The sequence below is a fragment of the Solanum verrucosum genome, unplaced genomic scaffold (assembly GCF_900185275.1).
Source record: "Solanum verrucosum unplaced genomic scaffold, falcon-dt-bn FXZP01000196.1, whole genome shotgun sequence".
In the NCBI taxonomy this organism is placed as follows: Eukaryota; Viridiplantae; Streptophyta; class Magnoliopsida; order Solanales; family Solanaceae; genus Solanum; species Solanum verrucosum.
Genome location: NW_026020420.1, coordinates 4,433,288 through 4,460,419, shown reverse-complemented (window position 1 = coordinate 4,460,419; position 27,132 = coordinate 4,433,288). Strand labels below are relative to the sequence as shown.

The window sequence follows — 27,132 nt, the reverse complement described above, 5'->3', positions numbered from 1 at the left end:
ACTAACAATGAATCAAGGGAAAATTACGCGGTTAAGCAAACTTATACTACTTAATTACTCATCATAGCTATAGTTTGCTATAATTACCACTCATGACTAACATTATACATTAATTACGCGGGCTAACTTCGAGTTTGTATAATTAGCCACGTTTGTATATGTATAATTAGCCACGTTTGTATATGTATAATTCGGCAGAATATACAAATACATATGTATAATATACAATTATCTAACCTATATACATATACAATTCACCTCTCTCCCACTCTCTGCCCTCTCTTGCTCACCTCTCCTCTCCCTCACCCAATCTCACTCGCCTCTCTTCTCTCTCTCCCAATCTCGCTCATCTCTCTCCTCCCAATCCCAATCTCGCTTGTCATATATACAAATACATATGTATAATATACAATTATCAAACCTATATACATATACAATTCACCTTTCTCCCACTCTTAGCCCCCTCTCTCTCGCCTCTCTCCTCCCTATAACATATAGCTACGAATTGTAATTATCAAACTACAGCTATGAAGAGTAATTAGGCTATTTTTGATTGACCATATGTAAAAGTTCCCCATGAATCAATACACAAATTTGGGCGGAGTCAGATAGGACTAAGGAGATTCTTTTGAATTTTTTTTAAGCAAAAAATTATACGAGTAATCCGCATCCGAGTATAGCATGATGAAAGAGGAAGAAAAGAAAGATTACTACCTAAGAAAGAAGCTGACGGACTACGAATAACCCTCATATAAAATTTATCAATGATTAAGTAATCAAACGTGTTAGTAATTAATATGATTCGTGGTGAGATGATCGAGATCTCTCCCCTTAACCAGAGGTCAAATTCAATCCCGTGAATGAAAAAAAATCATTTGGGAGCATCACCTCCAAAAATGTGTCCAGCCATGCGTGAATCCAAATTTATTTAGGCCCAATACTGATACTAAACATCAAGTGAGAAACAAAAAAGAATACGACCTTCAAAATGGTGTGATATGCATGAATTCGATTAGATATCGAACACTGGATAAGAGCTCGTAAACTAATTTAAAAAGAAGAAAAAAAAAGTCCCTGAAATAACCACCCCTATCCGTTAAAATTTATCGAACACTTTTTGCTTGGACAGTGAACACAATCCTTTGAGTTCTCCCTTATCAACAATGGCGTCTCTACTCTCCATCTCCTCCGCAGCGCCTGCAAGAACAAATTCAATTGTTACCCATTTTTCTTCATCATTCAAGGTACAATTCTCCTCTTTCTTTTTCCAATTTCAGTCAAATTATTACTATTCTCATTTATCCCCATCAAATTTTTTCAGGGTAATGTAAGTAATTTGAAGTCAAGTTCGAAGCTTTTGCCTTTAATAAAGGTCTGCAACCAGAAATCTAAGTCAATAACAAGGACCCCATTTGTTGTTTTCAACCAAACTGCAAGTTTTGGTGCTGCTTCAGCTGATTCTGCAACTGGGAGTGTTCGGTTTCGGCTAAATAACTTGGGTCCTCAACCTGGGGCTACCAAGAATAGGAAGAGGAAGGGTAGAGGGCATTCAGCTGGACAAGGGGGTAGTTGTGGTTTTGGGATGAGAGGTCAAAAATCAAGGTCTGGACCTGGAGTTAGAAAGGGGTTTGAAGGGGGTCAAATGCCCCTCTATAGGAGACTTCCTAAGTTGAGAGGAATTGCTGGAGGTAATTTGTTAACATTGCTTCAACATAATTATGTAATCATAAGGGTTGTTTGGTACAAGGGATAAGAGATAATAATCTCGGGATAAAATGTTAGATTGTGTTTGGTTAGGGGTATTAGTTAGTCCCTGAATTATCTATCTGGTCATTTATACGATAATAATGGGATAAGTTATCTCATATATATGGTGGGATAACTAATTCCGCGAGACATCCTAATCCATGGGATAACTTTGTCTATCTTATCCCCAGTACCAAATGACCCCTTAGTTTGTGTTGGATTTTGTTTTTCCTTGTTTTGTTGTTTGTTTCTGTGTCCATCTGCAGTGTTATAGTTTAGCATTTAAAAGTCTATGGATCAGTGCATTTAGTTTGTTATAGAATTTATAGCTTTAGCTTGACTATGTGTTGTTTTATAATTGTGTTCGGACCACCTTGCATGTAGTAGTGTTGTCAAAGGTGTGCATAAGCGAGGCTCAAAATTTGTTGAGCGCTTTGCCCTTCTTAATGTGCGCTTCAGGGTCGTCATCAAGTTTCTAAGGCATACTTTTCCTTGCCATCACTAAAGAATTGATATTAAACTTAATAGAAGAAAATCAATTTCTTTGTTCATATATTTGTTGTTCATGCTTATAGTTATTAGACTTAGACTAAACATATGTATTTGTATTTTTTCTCCCTTTGCGCCTTTTTCGTTAAAGCTCATGCTTTATTTACGTTTTGCGCTTAGTCCCAATGGTCCTCAAATCTTTTTTGAGTTTTTTGCTTTGATAACACTGTCATGCACTTAATTCTATGGGATACCTGCTACCTCTTGCCAAAACTTGTGTTGGATATTCCTTTGCTACTTCATTTCTCAACTAATGGAATAAAAATCCTTCTTTTTACCCTGCCTAGCGCCATCCATCTCCAAATAGTAAATGCGCTGCTGAGCGGATAGCTCTATACACAAAAGCTTGGACATATGAATATTGAACATGAGACCTCATGGTTCTCAACTCACTTCATTAACAACTATGCCACTCGCTTGGGTGCACTATATGTTTCTTTGTTTGCAAGCATTTTTGTTTTTTCTTTTGGTTATGTGTCATTGCAGAGTCAGATTTTCATAGGATGATAAAAAGTCTTATCTGCATCTGGTGGGCATATGCATATGCATACTCATATATACTGATGATTAATCTAAAGAAATTTATTACAAATGATCAACATATTGCACTAAGAAACAAAGCTATGCACAGTTGGACAACATCAAGCCAAATATCTTGAAATCCGTATTTTTTCATTTGCAATATTCTGAAGTCCTCATCCTTTTTATGTTCCTCAATAATCTGAAGACTGTTACCCCTTATTTAAACTCAAAGGAAAGCCTTGGTCGATATGAGAGAAATGTGCTCAAGCACCCAACCAACTGAAACGTCTGTCAAGAAGTTTCTTACTGCAAAATGAATAACATTCTAGGAACTCTCACTCGAACAAATGCTCCTTATGCCATCATAAACCGAATCAGTGGATATAAAGTCCGTCCTTTCCTAACCTTCCCCTAGCAGGGAAACTTATCTTAAAAGAAGAAGGATTTGGAAAGTTCATACTAAGGTGGTAAGAAGGCCCTCGAATCGAAGGGCTATTCTTTCTTTGATTTGAAAAGAATGTCAGAGCCTTGACTCTCTAGTCTCAGTGTGGCTCTTGAGTAGTCTTCACTTTCCCTTAGCCATAACGTTAGATTAAGTATTTTCGTCAATATGTCAAGTTGTTGGTATTACTAAGAGGATTCATAACTGCCCTTTATTTTTGGCATAACTTGTATCCATTCGCATTATGTAATGCTGAACCTTGATTGTCATGCCTGGAGTTGTGTGACAAAAAATAAGTTCTTACTTTTCTTAGGCCTTTCATACTGATTAGGCCTAGACATGTCTAATTTTTATAACTTTGACTATTTTAGGCTATTCTAACTTATAACTGAAGTAACTGATAGTGCTCTTTGTAAAACCTCCAATCTCATCTTTTATTCTGTATGTATTTTTTTGATCTAGTTAAGGATTTCCCTCAAGTCAGGTTAATCTGTCAAAATCAATTGTCAACTACATGTTTACCACCTTTGCCACCCGTTTCTCGTATACTCAATATTGCTGACTAGCAATTTCATTTGACCGGTTAATGCAAGAAATATAAATGAAGGACCAAATTGATTAGCAGAAGTTTCTGAAGGGACAAACTTGTAAGATGAAGTTCACTTTGACCCTCGTGGTACTTTTGTTAAAAGAGTAAGGTAATCTGATCAACCAACTCTACCTTCACAAAAAACAGTTTCTCATTGATCATTGCTATCACTTTTTTAGCGTAAGAAATGTGAACTGTTACTTGCCATTTTCTGTAATGATGGTTTCTGTATGGGACTTCTGGCACCGACAAGCTATGTAGATTTGTTGAATGAGCTAAGTGCTGCATAGTTTGGGTTGTTTATTTCTTTCTGATGTTTTTCCACTCAGGAATGTTATATCCTTGTTACCCTCTGAAACTATTTTTTGCACCTTCGATGCTAAAGATGATAAAACTATGAACTTAAAAGTTTTTCAAAATATCTAACGAAAAGAAAAATGTTCTTTCTCTACTGCTGCTGGTGCTACAATGGCATAGAGTTCTCCCTGTTTCACACTTCAGTTTATCAAATATAAAGTTCATTAATGTAAGCTCTTTGGTTTACTCCGTGTAGTGTGTCAGATTAATGGAATACAGTGTTTTATTGTTATATATGCATATGTTATGCTGAAATTAAGCTAATCTGAGCAAATCAATAATGTAAAGGCATGCATGCTGGACTTCCCAAATATGTACCTGTGAACTTGAAGGACATAGAAGAGGCGGGATTTCAAGAAGGGGAAGAGGTGTCACTTGAGTCCCTCAAGCAAAAGGGTTTAATAAATCCTTCAGGGAGAGAAAGGAGACTTCCACTAAAGGTACAATTACATTTATCTTTGTTTCATGTTGGTTTCACAAAGAATTGTTGTCATTTAATCAGTGAATACTTAATTTCTTACTCCATCACTTGATCAATTAAGTGAACTAATCTGAAAAGTTAGAATTACATGAGACATAATGACTATTTGCTCTCGATGCTGCTGCATTTTCCCGGAAAAAAAAGGAGGAAGAAGAAAACACAAAGCTGCTATTCTGACATGAGTTTTCTGATAGCATTGTTAGCATAAGGTCCTGGCTAATATCTTAATACGGGATTGATCGATTAAGTTAATTGGGATATGACGCTTTATGCTTGATATGGTGCTTGAGAATGTTATAGTCAGCCTATGAGACTGACTCTGTGCATTCTGCTTTGGTGGTGTCTTCACTCTTCACCTTTGTGCTATTAACTAAAAGTAGGAAAAGGAATACTTTATAAGTCAAAGTATCTTCAATTTACCATTGTTCTTCATCTCACTTAATTTGGCACATCAAGGTTGTTAAAAATGGTATATAGTCTCTTTTCATAGGTACGTATGTAACTAAACAACAAAGATGATGTTCATTTATCTAGGTCATATGTAGCTTGAATTCAAGAACTATCTACCTACTGATGTCACTGCTTACAAATGCCAGGAAAAAATAATTTACTCTTTAAATGTATAAAATATTACACCTTTTCAAATAGAAATCAAAAACAAGAAATTATTCCATTCATTTCGATATGACACTGTTAAAAAGGAAGGAATTATTACAGTATGGAGCAGCATATTCCTAGAGGTATGGGTTAATATAAATAGATAAAGGTGTAGTGCTTTCTTTACGTAAAATAACTATAAAAGAACAAAGAATATATGTTATAAGTCCTGCTCTCTTGGTGTGATTCTGTGCACGAATTATTTTTCTAGTTTTCTCAACTCATAATAAATATCCGTTGAACAATATGGTATAGTTGAGATTCCTCTCATTGGTTCTCCATACCTAGATAGTGTCTTCCCCAGTTGGTTTGCCTTGCTGAAGAGAAAATGGGGTATTGATGCTTTCCATAATAGTCTATTTATTTATTTATTTGACTCGTCATTCCACCAAGAATAAGTTCTTAGACTTAGTCATATGCTTCTTTTTCCTTTTTAATTACAAATAAAGTCATAAAATTCGTCATATAGAAAACAATTACTAAACCACCCCGTTGCCCAGATTTTGGAAGATAGTATCGTATACTTTATTTGACTGCCACAGTAGATTCTTGCTGTTTGCTGATTTGGCTTTTCTTCTCAAGCGGAATCCATCCTTTGTTTTTTTACTGTGGTATCTGCGCCAACTTGGCGCACCTCAACTAATTGCACTGGATACCTGCGAGTGACAGATGGGAAGAAATTGTGTCGTTTTTGGAAAGCGTTGGTGTGAGTAATAAACCATTAAGGTAGAAATGGCTTATGGTTTGATTGAAGCTCATATTCAATTATATAATATTGGTTGAAACTGCTAAGGTGACAAGTATGTACATTCTCTCGGAATAGAACGCGTATGAACATCTAGTTCATAATGAATTGACAAGTTTCCTTTGCCTGCCAACTAATTTAGTTCCAAGTACCAACTCATCGGCATGTACTTCATTCTGTCACCTGATTCTATGATGTGGAATATGGTTGTAGAAATTGTCTGGATATATCATTCAAGGCATTATGAGCGAACATTTTTTAGTTCGTGCAGCTTCTATGTCCTGGAATTTTGATTAATGTCCAAGTGACCAACCATGCATAAATCCGAAAGTCCTCTTAACAAGTTCAACTCCCCGAAAGTAGATTAAATAACAAACTATGATGATTCGTAGGCTGTATAACGTAGTTTCTTCTATCACCTATATGTATTAACTTTTATATTATCTCCGTTTTACATCCATTTCCAGATCTTAGGTGATGGTGAGCTAAGCGTGAAGCTCAACTTCAAGGCTCGCGCCTTTTCATCGTCAGCAAAGGAGAAACTAGAGGCAGTTGGTTGTTCATTGACTGTTCTACCAGGCAGAAAGAAATGGGTAAAACCATCAGTTGCCAAGAACCTTGCTAGAGCTGAGGAATATTTTGCAAAGAAAAGAGCAGCTGCAGCTGAATCAGCTGACTCCTCTTCTGCTTAAGTCAAAAACTTATGTTAGCCACACAATTTTTTTTGTTTGATGTTGTCACTCTAAGAAAAGGATGTAAAGCAACATTCATAAAGTTTTGATTCTTTTCTCTTTTTATTCTTCCTTATTTTTCTTTTATTCTGGTATCAGATTTGTTTTATTCAAGCATCCCATTAGAGTGTGCTCTCGTGGTCAATGAAGTGGTTGTAAACCTTGAATGTATACCAAGATTCAATGCCAGTAGAAACAAAAAAAAAAAAAGAAATTAACATAAATAGTCGTCCACCCAAAAGAAATAGGTAATAAATTTTTTGGGGTTGAGCAGTGAAATATTTAACTTCCCTGACAAACAAAATTAGTTTATTTCTGCTTATGGTTTAACAGGTGGAGTTACACGATACTTATGCTAGTGAGAGGTAGTAAGTATTTGATGAGAAATTCCACTAGTTGGGGTTTCTGGAGGCTGATAATGTGTATGTAGATCTTATCTCTACCTAGTGATGGTAGGGAGGGTTGTTTCCAATAGACTCTCGACTCGGGGAGAGATGAAAAAGAAACAATAACAACAATAAGATAATATGATAAACGAAGCGAAACAAACAATCAGATAGTACTAGAGATCTAAAAATAAGCAAACGTAAAAAGGTTAGCTTCTAATTCCGCATTTCTAAATAGAAATGACCAGGCCTACGCCTGACAAGTCAAACATCTTACTTTTCACGCTGAAAGATTTCTTCGAGAAGGTTATAGTCTAAAATCTCGATATTCAATAAAAAGTGCTGGTTGAATTCTTATGTCTTGACGAGCAGAATTACACGATATGCTAGTGTAAGAAAAATGATATCTAATAAAACAATCGAGATATATTCAAACTGGCCTCGAAATCATCATATATGAATTATAATAATTTGTTATATTCACTGTAGGCATGGTCCAGATGGTAGGTACTGATGAAAATGCAACTTTTCAAACTTTGAGAATATATTAATTCAATTTAATAGTACTCAAAATAGAAGTAGTTTTCTGACTGTTGCTATCACAACTTTAGTTTTCATATAGTTTTAAATATATTATCTTTGCTTAGATGCAATGCACATGCCGTAATTTTTAGAATTTACTTTAAATTACCAATTGACAGAACACCTTGGATTTGGAAACTAATTGTTCTTAATTGAGAAAAGGACAAATAATTTTTCATTTCTTCTTTTATCTTTCTAATTATCAATATGTTTTCTTTTATTTAGACCAAATACCATTTAGAGAAAAGGTTAATTAGTTCATGCATCTGGAGGAAATAACAGAACCCAAAAAAAACACAACTCAAGGTAGGGTCAATTGAAAAACTATTGATGCATAATTTACTACTCTATGTCCTTATTTTTGTAACACTATTTGATTGAACGCGAAATTTAAGAAATAAGAAAAGATTTTGTTCTGTTTATCAAATTGTTCTTATTAAAGTCACTTTTAGTACTTATACATTTAGTTGATTTTTCTTTACAATAAATATTAAGTGAGACGTAATAAGGAGAAAATAAAGACAGTGTCATTAAATAGTTGTCAAATCTGATATTTTTTGGGGACAAATTAAAAAGGCAACAATGTCGCCTAATTAAGACGAAGAGAATACTATTTTTCAACCTCGAAAAAAATTCCTATAACCCAATCAAGATTTCCAAAAAGTCTCTAAATTGAAAGAGTAAGAAACAAAACTACAAGCATTTTTTTTTTTTTTTGGATAGACCGTCTTTTTGAGATTCTTCTAATTCATCTTTTTCGATAAAAATATGGTCCTAGTATTCTTTATGGGAAAAGGTGTTTCGAAAACGCTTAAAATCTTGTTATCTTTCTTACATGAGATTGTCGTCGGCTTCAAATGTCACCAAGTAAATAATAATTTTATATAAGATAAACCTTTGATTTTAACAACGTATCGTAAAATATTAACGATATAAAAATGACTAAGCTTTTAGCCTTTGAATAATGAAGAAAGGCTTTTTTTAGAGAGATTTTACATGACCTTTAAGTAGGAATAAATTGTTTTTAAAGCAACAAAATTATATTACATCATGTCATTTGATTACCCTCAAAGGTAAACAAAGATAATGTCTTTTAGTTACAATTATTGTGTTTTTCTCTTTGCCCTACACCACAAGAAAGTTTGTTAGGACACTATAGGCATGCCCACCCAAGATTTTCAAGGGACATAATTTTGTAGTGGCCAAACTTTGATAGTCATATCTAACTTATTATTAAATTAAATTAAAACATAGGAATTGAAAATTGCACAATATTAAGTAGACTTTTTTAAACCCTACAAGAAGAGAGGAAATGGAGCCAAACTTATTGTTTGCATTGTTAAGGAAATTAAGCATGACTCAAAGGCAATAGCATGTGATCATTACTATGATAAGTCTTTTTCTTCACCTAATGAAAACATCAAAGGGACAAGCAAATATGTCTCCTTTTATTATCAAATTCACTTTATTTAATCATTGGAATCTTCTTTTTGTCATGAGAGCCTTTTAAAACAATTAAAACAAAAATAATTATGGTATACTCGGATGAGTGTGTGCGCACCTCAATTAATCTCCTGGGGTATCTGTTATCACTTATCAACACTTGTTGCACAGGTACCATGTAATTTTGTTCATCAAGACTTAGACAAATAGAAATAAATCACGTAATATTTTGTGTATGCTAAAATTTGAACAGAAAAGATAAGAATTCTCAACGTACTTAATTCATTAAATACTGGGTTATACTCTGAAACTTTTCTTAATTCCTACTCACCTTATAAGATGGTGTTTTAATATATAGGTACACATATTTAATAATGTTATAGTTTTAAGTTAGATGTTATATTTATTAGCTAATAAAGAGATTGATACATCCAAGCTAAGCTCAAAATTGAATAGATAAATAAATTTTAATTATTAAGATGTGTTAAATTGTATATATTAATTAATATTATTAATAGAATGATGTCAATGCATAATATTTTTCTGTTGACAATAGAACTCCTTGTCGTCATTCCTTGTGTGCGCAAGATAGATTCTTCTCTAATATATAATAGTCCGATTCATAATAGTTCACAAACCACACAAAAAAAGTAATTAATTACACTTGGTAAATGTCATGCGGTAGTTGATAAGCTCAATTGTAAAGGCATGTACAAGTTTTCAAATATGAGATCCTCATTTAGAAGATCACATGCTCAATCAACTCGATTATTTTTATATTTTCTCTTATTTTTCAAAGATATTGTCTTATTTAGTCAAGCTAATTAAGACTAAACTTAGATTTTTATTTAATCATATTGTTGGGGTTAAGTGACATAGTAGGACAAAGTTTTCTTGTGTTTCTTTTTTTATTTTTTCTGGTTGGCATTAAGTATAACATGGTTTATCATTGAAAATAACGATGATAATGACTCAACACATTTAAAAATAAATTAAACGTGGAAAGAAATCACTAAATTAAAATTTAAACGTCTTGCCAATTTCTTTCTACTTTAGATTGATAGTTCAAAAACAAACCGTCCACGTTAATCAAAGATTAGATAAGGAAGAAAATTCAAACGTAATATGAATAAGAATTGAATTCTAATTAACTTTATCAATAATAAGTCACGTTTGTTTTTCCGCGAGCTTAATTAATAGGATCGTTATCCCTGAATGGAGCCTTACCCGACACAAATTCAAATTAGTTGAACTCAAATACAGATACTGAATATCGGATGAAAAATAAAAAAAAAGCTATATATATAAATTCTAGAAAATAGTAACATACTAATTTTAAGTTACGAGTTTCTTTAAGTTCCTTTATTCATAACAAAGGTCTCGATTTCAAGCGATCCTCTTTATTAGAGATGAGATAATCATGTCGAAGAAATAAGAATACGTTAAGTGTGTTTAGTGCACTATGAACAAAGAATGGAATAGAAGGGGTCTAATCAGTCCTTCCTTGCTCCCATTGAGGAATAGGATTTAAATTGAATGTGAAATTTTTTGACACGAATAATCGAAATAGTGGCAGATCCTATGGACCACTCACTCCACAAGAACCCAAAAAAATGAGTGCTGGAAAATGCAATTTGCTAAGAATGATGACTATGTATTTTATCTATTCTTATTATTATTTGCTGCCATCTGTAATAAATACATATTTTTTCAATAATAAAAGGCAAGAGAACATGTTCTTTAAGCTTTTTGTAGGGCTCCCCACAAATCTCATTCTGATTTCCTTCAAAAATACTTCATTATAGGGTCCCATTATTTCTCATTAAACTCACTATGTTGCCTCTTCTAAGCTAATTTATATTCTAAGGTATTTATACATAATTAGACCAAGTTGTTTTATCTTTAACTTTATATAAATAGGGGACATTTTTGTTTAATCATCTGATATCGAAATTCATTAAGAGGAAAATACAGCTTATTGGATGTGTGAACGAAATTTTATCTTATAAATAACTGAAAAGCAAATGAAAGTTACATATAAAATGTAGTGATACTTTTAATAATGTGATTTTTTTTTAGATAATCATATTGGCTTGGCTAAAAGCGGATAATATCGATCATAAAATATTAAAGAGTATTTATAGTTTGATTTAGATCAATAATTGATATTAGAGCCAATAAATCGATAAGACGAATACATTTGCATATAACCGACGTGGTTTAGTGTTTTTGCTTGTCTACGAGCCAATTTACTATTTGTATCTATAGCTTTAGATACACGTACGCGAAAAAAAAAATATAGACTTTGATAACCATAAATATGCATATCGAATCGATATGAGTGGCACACAATTAATCTCCTTATTGGTCATGTTGAAAAATCTCAAGAATGAATTAAAGTCGTTATAGTAGATGTTTTCTACTAGTATTTACTTTGTTTATCTTTTTCAATTAGACGAGTACTCCTAATAGAATAAAGAGTGTCAAGTTGGACTTTGCAAATTTAAAATTCATATTTTGGGCAAATTTAAAATTATAATGGAGTTTTAAATTATTTTTGGGGATTCGTGCACTTACTGTTAATTTCAAATTAATATGAATGTTTGACTAATATAATTCTCTATAATATAAAACATGGCTTCACGTACTACAATAAGGGATCCAAATTTGATTTACTTTTTACGTTTAGATCTTGTTGATTTTCCACATCCCGTTGTGACTAGGTGTTTGGCCCTTTTGTGATCTCCATTTTCTTTATTATAATATCAGAGTCATATTCATTTTAATTCATTATTTATTTGATATTGGATTCTCATTTTATATTGTTCGCGCTTTAAATGTTCAGTCTTGAACACGATTTCTATAACAGGTCTCAAACATGTTAGATCTTTGCTACAATTTAATTAGACATAATAACGTAGGTTTATATTATTATATACTATAATTGTACGGTCTAAGAATTGAATAAACATAATGTAGACTTTATATATAATGTAGACACAATAATAAGTTGAATAATTTGCCAACTTGTCTCATAGTTTAGCAACTTTAAATATTCATAATCTTCAAGAGCCAAATTTTATTTGAATATTTGTTGTTCATTTCAAGTACAAAGACAGTTGTAAACAGCATTACACAAAAAGTTAAATGTTCAATAAAATTGAATCGACTTGTAGCATGTAATAATTTTCTTTATTGTCCCATTAAAAACAGGAAACAGTCTCTGTTTTATTTATTTTTTAATTAATAAGCGTGAAAAAAGTTTAAATGACAGTTAAAATAAAAATAAATGAGTATGTTAAATGGTTCAAATTTACGTGTGGATTATACAAAACTATCAAGATTTTCTGTCTCATGCAAATTTGGACCATTTTTTCTCATACTTCAAAAGCAAATATGATCGTTTTTTCTTGTAAAAATGTTTTACGTGCTGAAATTTTTTCATAATAAGTATATAAAGATATATTTAAACCAATGTCATAACGAAAGAGTATATTTGACCTTAATTATTTCCAACAGGAATTTTAAAGGAGAATTTTAACTTTTTATCCCAAAGAAAAAAGATAAACGAAAGACTAAAGTTGCAAGAAAAAAAAAAAAATTAAAAGGAAAAGAATGAGATAAAAGATTCGAATTAAAGGCAGTGGTATGCTATCGTAAATGTAAGAAATAAAATATCGTAATAGGATAATTGAAATTTCTCTGATTTTAACAAAACAACTTGAGTTTAAATTTTTTTAAATGAAGAAAATCAAATTAAAAATATGATTTATAAAAAAAAAAACATACAAAATGCTATTACAATTTAATCAGACTTTACAATAAATATCGCGATAAAAAAAGAGAGAATGAGAAGTCGAAACCTGCCGAATCCAACGGCGTACACAGAAATAGAAAGAGAGAAAAAGGAAAACAGCGTACAGCAACCAAACATGTTCTTTCCACGTGATCCCTTCTTTATTTCTACTTTTGTTTAAAAAAAAATTGAGTCCGACTAAATCTGAATTTGTGTCGAGAAGTCCCACATTAGAGGTAAAACGTTTTTTAAGATCCTAACAAAGGCGACTTCATGCTCAAGGGGACTCAAATCCGAGACATCTTAATTAAGGGTGAAAGACTACTTACCACTCCACCACAACCCTTATTGATTACTTTTGTTCAATGTCACCTAAGCTACATTATTATTCTTCTAATGAAAAAAATCAATATTTAATACTCTAAGAATTAGTTTGATCTTGGAATGAGTTTTTTCAAAATTAATTATTTCACTATTGTTATATTACAATCCTGAAATAGTTAATTTTGGGATAAGTTATTATATATTTTTATCATAATTAAATATGGGATAAATTCATCATAGAATTAATTTCAAATTAATTATCGCTTATTCCTCATACAAATAAGTTCTAAGGAATCGTTTGGTACAAGAGAAAAGGAATAATATTTTATCGATAAAAGTGTATTATTTTATCCAATTTTTTATTAGAGATATTAATAAGTCTCGATATAAAATTCCACTATTTTTAAATGGTTAAAATTATATTTTATGTATATATATAGTAGATATTGAAACACATTCAACTTCTTTGAATATTTACTTTTTCATATTTTGAACTCTCTTATGAAAATTCTAATTTCGCTGCATCCACTATTTACACTATATGCATCCACTATTTACACTATAATAAATTAATGAAAAAATAAATTATCATATATATAATTTGGTGGGATAATTTAGTCACGAGAAATCTCGATTCATAGAATAACTTTGTTTACTCAGTTTCTCATACCAAACAACTCCTTGGAAATAAGACAACCCCCAAAACAGGAAAGAACTTGAAGAGATGCATGGTGAAACAACTGTTAGAAAGCATTTTTCATCTTGAATTGATTTTAGGTGATATTCGAATTAATTGAGATTTCAATAAAAATATTAAATAGCAATTATGGTCAAATTGTGTGTGTCGTTAAATTATGTGTTTCAACTTTCAATCATAATGGCATGATATACAAAATTTTACGCTTGAAATACTTATCGACCTTAAATCTCAAAGTGATATCACCAATTGCAAAATTATATTTTTTTACACACGACCTTAAACTTAAAAGGTAGAGATCCTCTAAAGAATATCTTTATCCACAACTCACCGTTGATTCTATTCTCAACGAAACAACTTTAAATAACTTATATATTTTTTGTCGAGATCCACCAATTTTCAAGTGGACTTTTTAGAAAATCTCATTGTTGTGTCATAGGATTTATAACTCGATTAAATCCACAAGTGAAATTATGTATTCTTCCATTCGTTTTTAATAGGAATAGAAAAAAATCATACCTTATTTAAGAAATACTAGTAAAGAGAAGAATAAGCATTGATTCTATTAAGAAGAGAATTCAAGCCTCTCCTTTTGTCTATTTATTATTTATTCTTTCTAGAAAAGAGTTATCCAAACAATCGTTGCCTATTTAGTTATCTTTTTTCATTTTGAAAATTGAAATTCTTTTTATTGGACAATTATAGTACTCCTCAAAACAATAGGTTAATATAGGATTGTCCGTCATGTACTTTACTTATTTGAAATCTATCATTTTTCAAAAGAAAAATAACAATAAAAATGATTTTTAGCGATAATAAATATACATATTAACAAAGAGTGATAAAGTCTTTACTGACATCAATTTATTTTCATTGGATCCAGTGTCACTATAACCCTAAGGAACATTTACAAAGAGTGTTAAATACCGTTAAAAATATGTTTTTATTAGCGATTAAACTATTATCATTAATTAATTGCTACTAAAATCATTTTTGAGATAGTAATTGTCGACTTCATACATCTCGCCTATTGAAACACCAATCCAATCTTGAAAGCTGAACTCCGTAATAATAATAAGATTCACAAATTAAAAATAATTTTTATAGTCATTCTTAACAATATTTTGTTTATAGTTTCAACAAATTATGCACAAAATTGTATTTTACCAAGATTGTATAAAAAATGAAGATGGGTGGTGATCCTTCAATAGTTTTCAGTGCCGTGAATTTTGTTAATTAACCAAAATATTTCGCAGAAAAAATCTTTTCGATGGACGAAAAGCCAAAGCTATATATAATGCAATTCTAAATAGGAAGGGATCCCGAATCATCCCATCACATAATATGTTGGTGATTTATGACGTTTAATTGTGTATTTAGTGTATGTTTGATATTGAAAAAAATATTTTTTTAATGAAAAATGAGTTAGAAATTACTTTCATGATTCATATTTGTGATCGAGGGAGTACTTATTTTTTAATCTTAAATAAGTAAATAAGAAAGATTATCTCAAAAATATTTGTATATAATTTAAATAGTACACTTTACGGAATTGGAGATAGGAATTTATTTCAGATCAAATTTGGATAAGTGAACTAGTATTTTGGAAGAACAATAAGTTTATATAGATTTTTCTTTCAAATATTGAAAACTTATGACATTAAACGTTGTCATAATATTTGTATAGCTTTAAAAAGCTTTCCATTTAAGATAATCAAAAAGTATACCGTTAATTGTTTTCTTATGTGAAGATATATTATTTTAATTATTATTTTTTAGTCGATTAAAAAGAAAGTGTATCACGTGAAATATCGAAATTGATTGAAGGAAAAAAAAAAATGAAAAGGAGGTTTGTCTTTAATTACTTCTTGTAGTGTTAGCAAAGGAAATATATTTTTGTAATAATTATTTTAATGATTTAATAGGAGTGATTACTTATATCTTAAATGCCAAAAACGTTCAAAAGTAAATGTTAGTATAAACTTTATTACTAAGCTAATTAAAAAAGGAGTGCCCACAAGCCACTCTACATGTCTACAAGAATTTTAGGCACACTACTTTTTTTTTTTACACTTAGAATTATCAAATATGAGTTGATTTTTTCTTTTTTACTCTACTTGAATTAAATAATATTTTAAATTTAATAACTTCAAAGATATGAATAAAGATATTTCTAAACATGTCCAATTTGGGCATCAAATTTTATTTCAGCATTTCAAACACTATTCGAAAATTCTTTTTTGCTTTATAAACTTCCCTGCCTCCGATATGGCTCTCGATTGCTATTTGATTATTTATATTGATTATGTTAAGTTTTTGCACTTTAAGCGTACTAGTCTTTTACTAATACTAATGAATGTATGAGCAAGCTTCATGATATATGGTTTGTTAAATAACAAATTTAGATGGAAACAATAGAAAATTCGAAAGGATCAATTTTGAAAAAATATTTGCCGATCGTGAATGTTATAAGGTCGGAAAGAAATCTGATAATAGTAAAAGAAATTTTATTCTTTAAATTATGTCGTTATCTTTCTTGAGTTGACAATAATCAAGGAAAAAATACTCCTTTCTTTTCGAAACACACTTTGAAATCTATATAAAATAGAGATCATAGTTATAATAACGTTGTCAATATCGCTAGCTCTATTAATTTTTCGTACACACTATTAGCTGATACGATTTTTTGGCGTGTTTACAATAATTGATATATGATTAGTATAATTTTAAATTGGATCAGAAGAAAATAAGATGTATATAAATCTTACTTTTATTTTTATACATTATCCTTAACTCTACCTAACGTTTTTACACTTATAAAAAATGGGTTAAAATAAGTCAAAAATTAAAGTAATTTACTATGTTTAATTGTTAAGTATTAAGAGAGTTATATTTAACAGTATTATATTTTAATTTAATTCTATTGCAAAATCACAGTTTGAATAAATTTGGCCGACGTTCTCATGGCGGTTTACCCAAACGGAACGTCGTTAAAACGCCGTAAGCCCGACATGCCACGTGGTTCCTCTGACAGAGAGTACAAAGCTTACGTACCGGTTAGCGGTTAGAATTGAAGTTAGGAGTTAGACTATGGATTATTTTAATAAAAAACTTACGTAAATTTCACTAGTTTATCAGTTAATATTTAGGTATATTCTAGTTTGTAATATTACGTATTTTAGCAGATTTTGATTTGCCCAGATACGCTCAGATACATATATTTAGAGAATACATGATGTCAAAATTAGATGTAATTTATTTTAGATACACTGCATTCAAATTGATTCACATGTATCTTGGATACATAACCAATCTCCCTCGCCTTCTTTGCCTCTCTAGCATCTCGCTCACATCTCGTTCTCCACTCTCCAGTGTATTTAGAATCCCAGATACATGTATCTAGTGTGATTACATGCATCTGAAATACATCCAAATCTTGCTCGCCTCTCTTCCTATTTTTGTGCATTTTCTAGTAAAAATATATGTATCTAAGTTTATTTTACTCAATATATAATAGCAAACTCTTAATTAGTAGTAAAATACATAATATTTTAAAAATATAGATAATAATAATATATATGATATATTCTGATTATGTAGTATTTTCCTTCTCTTTTTTTTCTCCTAACACAAATCACACATTAACATTAATTGTACTAGCTAAATACGATGCAACGAGATTGAATAAGAAAATATTGATAAGAAAAATGTACTCTCTGTCCCTAATTACTTATCCACTTTTTCTTTTATAGTTGTCCCTAATTACTTGTCTATTTTAACAAATTAAGAAATAATAATTTTTTTTTACCTATTATATCCTCAATTAAATGACTAATTACTTTGAAAAATGCAGAACTTTTCATCCACTACATAATTAATAGGGGTAAAATGATAAATTTACTATATCGTTAATTGATTTCTTAATATATGTGTCAATTCAAAAGTGGACAAGTAATTAGGGACAGAGGGGGAGTATTATACGTAGTAATAAAATTTGTTTTTATTTTCAAAAATCATTTTTTTTTCTTACTATAGTTAGGAGTTGGGTACGAAAAACGATGAGATTTCTTGCTGGGAGGCACCGCCTGCATGACCCATTAAAATATTAATTAAAATTAAAAAAATATTTTCTTTTTTTTTTTTGCTCTCTTTATTTCTTTATTTTAAAACATTTGCAGGTGTTGCAGATCTTGCCTCCCAATACACGAATTTTCTCTTTTATTTTTTTTCCAATTAAAAAAGTTAAATTAAATTAAATTAATATTATAAAGTTTTGATATTTTTCTCTTTCATCTTGTATTATAAAAAGTCATAGAGCTTCTCCTTATTATCCTTCGTTACTCTTGTCTAAAAAGACTGGCCGTTTCTTCTCTATCTCTCTCTTTAATTATAAAATTCTTCTTTGGAAAATTCTCCTTTCAGAGGAACCAGTTTCTTCACTTTTCTGTACAGCTTGCTCAAGTAAGTTTTGATTATTCTCTCTATGAGTTGCTGAATTTTTTGTTTTTTTGTTTTTTCGAACTGATTTGGAAGTGATTTGTTTCTCTAATTCTACAGCGTTTCAATTTTGTTACGATTATATGAATTCTGAGCTGATTTTGTATTTTTCACATTTTTTTGGTTTGATTTGAAGATTTTTGTTAGTAGTTTGCATGATTTTGCTGGAGATATTGATTTCCGTGTGTTGTATGCGTTTTTTGGGAAGAAATTTGGTTGAGCTGATGTTTTGTTCTTCGTCGAGCTGTTTTGAAACTGTTTTGTTTATTGTTCTACTGTTATTGTTCATCTGAGCTGATTTTTTATTTATTTTTGACAATTTTTTGGTTTTATTTGAAGAATTTTTGTTAGTAGTTTGGTTGATTTTGCTGGAGAAATTGCTTTTTGTGTGTTGTATGCGTTTTTGAGGATTTTTTTTTTGCCTGAGATTGTGTTTTGATGCAAAAATAGCTTGAAAATTACTTGTAAATTATGTGGAAAATTGAATAGGTGAGCTGTGTTTTCGAAGTAAATCCAATTAACTTTAGCTGATAAGTCGATTGATTAATTTTCGTTGCAGTAATTTTATTGTGTGGAAGTTTGATTTGTTAACTATAATTTCCGTCTGTTGCGCTTTACCTAATTTGTTTGAAAATCATAGAGGAAGCGTAGATCTATGAAGAAATTAAGAAGATCTCTAGTTTTTCAGTCGAATACATCTTTAATTTATTCTCAGAAGCTGTATGTGCCATGAATTTTAGGCGTTTCTGCGAATTGATCACTTCTCAAAATAATTGATTTTCGCTCTAATTTCTGATTTTGCTGGCTGCTTCTTCGTTTGTCTCAACGAAAAGGTCAAAAAGCACTCACATGCGTATCTCCGCCTCTCGATTCCTTTAATCATTTGTCCAGATCTGTAAAAAAAAATTCATCTCATAGTTCATATGAAATTTATTTATTATTAGTTGAGTAATTACTCCAGATCTGCAAAAAAAAAAAAATCTCTGAGCTCTTGCCTAAAATTCCTCTCTTTTTTGTTTTTGCCTGGAACAGGTGTTTTTTTTGTCAATTAGATCTTATTATCAAACCAGAGAGAAGATGAATCACTGTGCAATTCAACAAGGTGCTTTCGCAGCCTGTGAAGACATGTGGAGCTCCGTTTCTTCAATTTCTGATAAAAAGGACGCCGTTGTTTGCCCCAAGCCACGGCGTCTCGGCCTTTTGAACGCCACCATAACCGAACCTATCAGACCTCTCAGATGGCATGTTAGGTAAAAAATTTGTCCCTGATTGGTTTTTAGTTTACTGAAGCATTCTGTTTGTTTTTCTAATTTTTAAATTTGTTTGTTCAACAGCCATCAGCAAGAGCTATGTGATTCCAGAGCTGGAGCTGAGCTATTGGACATCATCCTCGCGAAGGTAGTTCGTTGCTCTTCAATTACTATGTATATTAAATAATTGTTAATCGTAGTTCGTCTCTACCTTCACAAAGTGTAAAAAACGAGGACATTGTGTGGACGCATTGAAAGTAAAGGGAATTTGTCTAAGTGTGTGAGCACCATGTACTTGTCATTGTAAGGTGTTAGATTGGTGAGTTTCATCTTATTCTTTAATTTGAGTGGCTTAGAATGAATGGACATGTCCGAAAATGGTTTTTAACGAAGTTAATCAGGTGCTTACGATCAGTTTAAAGTCAATCTAAAACTCTTAACAGGATGTAGTTATATGAAACATATGCTGATTATTGATTCTGAAAATTGTTACAGGGTGGTGGTGGTGCGGATCAATCATCTGCTGCACAGGTAGCCTCGTCGCCCCCATTTTTTTGTGGGTCACCGCCGAGCAGAGTATCTAACCCATTAATTCAAGATGCACGTTTTGGTGATGAGAAGGTCACCCCAGTTTCACCACGGGCAATTCCTATACCATCCGGACTGGCTTCGTCCCCATCCACATCCACCAGAAAAGGTGGATGCGTGAGGGCGAATTTTGGCAACAATCCAGCCGTTAGAGTTGAGGGCTTTGATTGCCTCGACAGGGATCGCCGTAACTGCAGCATCCCTGCCCTGGCTTAATCAAACCCTCGAAATCCAAAATCCGAAATCCGTTTCAACAGAAGAGAAGAGTAAATATAGAGGTAATTTGAAGTTCGTTTTCACAAAGAGAGTAATCAACCTTTGGTTTTTAGCATCACCAGGAGGAGGAGAAACAGGAATTTTGAAAATGATAAAAGGATCCTTTTTGCCTAATGTAAATATTGTTTAAAAGGGTCTGTTAAGTGTCTGTAAGTAAAAAAATGAGAGTTGTGTTGTTCTTAACCCAAGTAAATAATTATGAGATAAAAATTAGGAGTTGTTCTAGTAAGGTGGGTAAAAACCCTCTTGGAGAATGGTATTGTAAGTATGAAGAAGTTTGAGGAGAAAATTTTTAGGATTTTCTGTCCATTTTGGGGTGGTTTAGAAATGTCAATATGGGCGGCTTTGATGAAGAGATTAAAAAAATGAAGGAAAAAACCTTTATTAGTTGTTGAGTGGAGTCATGGTTGTAGTCAATTCACTTTTTTGTAAATATATGAAAAAAATATGTACAAATATCCTTTACGGCTTATATGATATGATCATTTTGTTGCGTAAATTGCGTGTAGTGATTTGAATTTTCTTCCACTCTCATTACGACGGCTGCATGTTGAATGATATTCTTTGCTTGTTTGCTACGCGAAAAATGGTAAATTATTGGTTGCAAATGAACTGTGGGGATTTTCTTAGATTTTTACCTTGAAATGTTTTGTTTTCTTGTTACAATTTTAAAAGAAATTGGATAATATTAGGTTTTAGTTAAATTTCTATCATGTCAAAATTTATAGGTGATAGCAATTGCATAATATTAGGTTTTAGCTAAATTTATCAAGCATGTGTCATGTTTGATCATGACTTCGATCCTGATTATCTCAGTTCCTCCCCTCGTGGATTTATTATAGATAGAATATTAGTTTTACTCAATAATGCTCCTCTCCGGTGCAATTTTATTTATTAACTAAGCTCACCACCAAATAATTTTCATGTTCGATCATGACTCTGATATGATCACCCGGCCCCCTTTTAAGATCTTGTCATCGGCGTTACCAATAGAAAAAGGAGAAAACTTTACTGGCAGCAAAGAAAAAGAGTAAATAAAGAGATTAGTGAAAACAGGGGAAGTGTCTTTTTCGTTCTTTTTATGGCCAGGCATTTGGTGTTGTCGATATGTTTGTTGATCAAATGAAATTAACTTTATTCCAGTTTTAGATTTTGATTAAATCCCAAAAGGTTTGAATTTGGACCATACTAATTCATGATTAAATAACCATTAATCATGCTCCTAATAAATTCAAATTTGTGCAAAGGGTACATATTCTCAATTAATCATTGTAAGAATATAAACTAAAGGTGAAAAAAAAGATACAAAAGGTGACATTCGTTAAGAATAAAAGATTAGTTATTGGGTAAAAATCCCACAAAAGTAAATGTGGAATAAAACTTTTTTCTTAAAGCATTGATCCTGGCGACACAGTTGGTGACTGTGCCTCCCAAAATTAATGTTTCTATCTTATTTCAATTTATGTGATATGTTTTATTCAATTAACTTTACAACATTATATAAATGTTATGATATACTTAAAAACATGAGTTCAAAATTCCTATACCCTCATAAATGTTATAATATGTTATAGATTACAACAATAAAACACATTAATATAACCTCACAAATGAATTCTGAAGAGAATAAGATGTAGATATTATTTTTGATAAATCACATAATTTATATTATAATAACATAACATATTCAGTATAGACCAACAAATGAAGTCTGAAAAGGATAGTATGTAGGCAGATATTACTCCTACCTTCAGAGTAGAGAGGGTAAAGAGATTGTTTCCTATATACCGACAACTCAAGAAAAAAAAAATAACATGAGTGAAGAAATAGAGATAAAATATGTTTTCAATTGCAAGTATTTATTTATTTTTTCTTTTTCAAATTTCATATTAATTTTAAGTTATGTCAGAAGAAAATATAAACTTTTAAAAAAGGTAATAATTGTAGGTGTTGAAGTCAAAAGACAAATCTGGTGTGTGTTTCCATAGGAATTTCAAACATAAAGCAATAAAGTCAAATAGGTTGTAGCTTTTTTGTGTTTACAACTAAGACATTATCAAGTTGACCAGTTCCAATAAAGACAGAGAATCTCATACTCCCAACATATTAAGCAACAGCTGCACGTTTGAACAAATTTAAAAAATTAAATTAATGAAAGGATTAGCACTCGTATTAAGGATTAAAAAAACATATTTGGACCCAATCTACAAGTGATTTTATTTCTTTTATATTAGAAATAATAGGTTGAAAATAAGTAATCTATTGAAAACCGAAGAAGATATTTATTAACGCCAATTTTAATCGCAAGTTCACAACTCATAAACTTCAAATCTTGATTCTGTTTATTTATATAGTTTGAGTTACTCTCCAAAATATTTTTGATAGTTTTTTTAATCATGCAAGATTGATAGTGATGCTTTTGGTTTATTTCATGTGATGAATATAATTGGAATTATTTAGCAACCTATGACTTAAATAGTGATATAGTTGCGTGAGGTAGAAATTAGCTAAAACTAGCTTATCAGTTGGTTACATCATGTTTAATAAAATTACAAAGTTGTTATTTTCAAGTGCTTATAACCTAATTAATACTCATTATACCAAATACATATATTTATTAAGAAATTATTTGAGAAGGACAAGCAAAATTAGTCAAAGGCGGCTGACAAGGTGGTCAACTTATTTCTGTTACCCCACCCCTTTATTTTACAACATAGTGTAATTACAAAAATAAAGTCCAGAGAAGATAAGATGTACGCATACCTTATCCTTCTTACTTCTTACCCTTGTGGTGTGGAGGATAGAAGTTGTTTCTGACAAACCCTCGGCTCAAAAGAGAAGTTACTCAAAGCATCATTGCAAGAAAATAAGACAACAAAATATCAGGATACCAAGAAAAGGAAGCAACCGAGAGTAAAACACATTGAAGAATAAGAAACTACGTGATTACAGAACTCTACTACTAATAAGCTGAGAAGAGATGGAGCTAGCCCCCTTTATCTCCCACGTAAAGTGGGACAACGCTCGATTACCTACTACACCTTCTTCCCTAATCCCCACCCTTTTATTATATCATCTTTTGTTGAGAAAGAGAAATGAAATGAGGATGACCCCCACCCTTTGGTGAGTTACCTAATTCTCAATAAGAATCTTAAGTATTTAGTAGACAGAAAATAGATACCCAGAAAGTCAGATCCTAGACAAAACTAATTTTAATTCACACAAAGGATGATAAAACATAGCACAATGTGGAACATACCTTGTAAAAAAGTCAAATCCTCATTTCACTACTATTGTTATTCAGCAAAGAAGGTTAAGAGTACACAATTCCATCGGGCAACAACAACCACCACTTCCTGAGGTAGAAGGGATTGTTTTCGATAGACCCTCGGTTCAAAAAGGAAGTATCTGAAGCAGGAAAATATATATAGTTCATTAACATAAAAAAGAGTGAAAATTTAATGTGTCGAGCCAGGATCATTACGGTAAAAAGAAATTTCTCTATGGCCGTTCTTCATTAGCTTGAGGCACCAGCAGTATGTAATACAGTAAAACAACAACAACAACAACAACAACAACAAGCCCAGTGAAATCCCACTAGGTGGGGTCTGGGGAGGGTAAAGTGTACGCAGACCTTGCCACTACCTCGTGGAGGTAGACAGGCTGTTTCCGGGAGCCCCTCAATGTAATACAGTAAAACATAGTAAAGAAATGAAATAACAGATATCTAGAACAAGTAAATATAAACAGAGAGAGCCTATGATTTTATTTACTTAGCATCCATGATCGTATAACGCTTCCTTAATACAGTGATACGTATCAAGAAAGTTTTAAGTTAAGAGATATGGCAGAATGTATCTAAAGGAGATGAAATCTGTATTTGTGATTTGTGACTGTATGGATCATATGAAGCGTGAGGAGTCTAATGTTCGATCATGAGCTTTGTTTGTATGGGCGAGTTTCCTATTTGTGGAATCCAATCTTAGTTGGGTCTCTATATTATTGGTGTTATATAACCGTTGTCATGCCTGGTTATGCAACCAAAATACAACGGAGGTGGTTGAGGAGTCTATGGGGATTCTACCCCCACAATCCAGTCCTGGGGTTCAGTTGGATGTTATCATGGGCTAGACACTTAGAAGAGGTGGCCCACGTGCTGTTTCGTAGGAAGCACAGAATGATTGTGTGGAACATGGAGTTTAGTCATTTGTTACGTACGTAAAGGATTCTTCATTTTGTGAGACGGTTGTCAGGGGATAGACTGTATGAGGAGTCGGAGACAGGCACTTAACCTTGTAGCAGAAGGGTCTACTTTGGGACTTGTAGTATGATACATGTCGGGGACATGCTATTTTTGTCCACTACAACAACCACAAGGAAAATGTGATTGATAGACACACTGGATTTTAAAGAAAGGTTGATTCAATTGCTTTCAGTATGCAGAACAGCAACAACAACATACCCAGTGTACTCCCACAAAGTGGATCTGGAGAGGGTAGAGTGTAAACAAACCATATACCTACCTCAAAGGTAGAGAGGTTGTTTCCGACAGACCCTCGGCTCAGCATGCAGAATTAGAGTGTATGCAGACCTTACCCCTATTTCAAAGGTAGAGAAGGCTGTTTCCGATAGACCCACGACTCAGTATGCAGAATCATGCCCTGAAAAGGTACCTCAAGAACAATCAAGATGCGCGCTTTACTTATTATACATTCTGGCTCTTTAGTGTGCACAACCCTGTTTGAGTTTTACTCATTGTGTTCAGCATGCACAAAAAGTGTGAATGTGGAGAACTACATACCGAAACTGTCCACTTAGAAGAACCAGTGTAACGCTTATTTGCTTTAATCTGCATGGTGAGGAAAAAACAGTTTTAGGATAATGCAATTGAAACAAAAAAAAGAAATTACACAACCATATGCTTTGAAATTACATCCTCAGGTGTACTTTTGAAATCTCCATCAAAGAGCCATCTGGCAAACTGACAAAGATGTATTTAGACTCTAATACCCGTGATTCATCAAACTACCCACATTGCAGACTTGTTTTCAAAAATGTTTTAAGGCATGCAAAGAAAGGCAAAAGCGTTAAAACATTTGAAGATATACCACAAGGAATTGTAAATTTCAATTACTGGCACTCAGGTTCCAACTAGAATTACGGCACCTGCAGCATCCAGGGACTTAGCAATAGCCCACCGATATCCAGTATCATCAGCTACACCAGCTATAAAAGCCCTTTTACTTGCAAATAGCGCTTACAGTTTTCTCAAAAGACAGGGCTACAGGGAAAGAGATTCCAAATTTGGCCACATTAAAAAAATAGTTACAAGAAATCAATGCATCATTCCCAGTGTAGTCTCACAAAGTGGGGCTGGGAAGGTAAGAGTGTATGCAGACCTTACCCCTATCTTAGAGGGAGAGAGGTTGTTTCCGATAGACCATCGGCTCAAAAGAAAAAACAATTCTGAAGAAGAAATAATGGAAGTACAAGAAACAAATAGTAACAAAACAGTACAACAGAACATACGGCAGTCGAAGTACAAGAAACAACAAATAGTACCAGAAATCGAAGGATAAAAAACTACAAGTGTAATACTACAATTACTAGTATGGACAACAATTAGACAAAACACTCCCACCTACAACGTTCTACCCTAATCCGTGTCCTCCACAACTTTCTACCTAAGGTCATGTCCTCGGTACACATACATATTTTGACTGGCAGGAAAAAGGAAGAAAATAGGCAAAAGTATCACTTCAAATAATTTAAAAGCAATAGGCAATCACTGCCTGAACTCATCATTTATAGAATTCTTAAAGTCATCAAGCATCTTGAAAGAAGAATTTTTAGAGGACGACTTGGAAATAAGCCCGGAATCATAGTTGCCATCTTTCCAAAACTGGCGACAAAGAGGTTCTGGACATATTGGTGACATTGAAAGACCAGGGGACTAGTGTCTGTATTATCATCTCCATGCCTCTTAATACACCTAAACGTGCTAAATATTTAGCAGGGTACAAAGAAACAAGATGGAAGTTACAATTTGTACATCTAGAATTCATTAAGAGGGACAAGATGAACTAAAGACTATTTTGTCAACTAGTAATGAGCATTATATAGGGCCTAAAGCAGGGGAAAAAATACTAACCAGTTCAGCTAACCAATTGCTGGGGCCAGGAATCCTAACAAAGGAATTCATAGAAATTAAAAAAATACTATACCCAGAAAGTTCCTTTATGTTAAGAGATTCAACAGTTATACATAAGAACATATATATTTTTGCACTACTAAGTACTAGCACACTGTAATTTTCGGACAAAGGGTAGTCAATTGAACCCGCTTCCTTCCTTGCTGTTAGCTCCACCACGGCAGCCAGCCTTTCAATTCAACAAGCATTAAAACTTACTTTATTTACTTCCACAAGAAATTAATATAGCATAAAAAATAAATTAGACATGTCAACAAATAGCA

General features: G+C 32.1%; 2 protein-coding genes across 3 annotated transcripts; both read left to right on the top strand.

Annotated features, from left to right (window-relative positions):
- Nucleotides 1-1,036: 1,036 nt before the first annotated feature.
- LOC125806863 (50S ribosomal protein L15, chloroplastic) lies at nucleotides 1,037-6,885 on the top strand. The gene is made up of 4 exons (XM_049486618.1): nucleotides 1,037-1,244; nucleotides 1,322-1,688; nucleotides 4,494-4,645; nucleotides 6,556-6,885. Exons 1-4 carry the CDS (start codon nucleotides 1,164-1,166, stop codon nucleotides 6,778-6,780), a joined length of 825 nt encoding a protein of 274 aa, XP_049342575.1. The 5' UTR covers nucleotides 1,037-1,163; the 3' UTR covers nucleotides 6,781-6,885.
- An 11,364-nt stretch (nucleotides 6,886-18,249) lies between these two features.
- On the top strand, nucleotides 18,250-21,157 carry LOC125806864 (uncharacterized). 2 transcript variants are annotated; one of them, XM_049486619.1, is made up of 4 exons: nucleotides 18,250-18,508; nucleotides 19,577-19,794; nucleotides 19,879-19,942; nucleotides 20,290-21,157. In XM_049486619.1, exons 2-4 carry the CDS (start codon nucleotides 19,622-19,624, stop codon nucleotides 20,596-20,598), a joined length of 546 nt encoding a protein of 181 aa, XP_049342576.1. In that variant the 5' UTR covers nucleotides 18,250-18,508; nucleotides 19,577-19,621; the 3' UTR covers nucleotides 20,599-21,157. The 2 variants fall into 2 exon arrangements, with proteins under 2 accessions (XP_049342576.1, XP_049342577.1); XM_049486620.1 differs by having other exon boundaries at nucleotides 18,346-18,508; nucleotides 19,597-19,794.
- The last annotated feature ends 5,975 nt before the right edge of the window (nucleotides 21,158-27,132 follow it).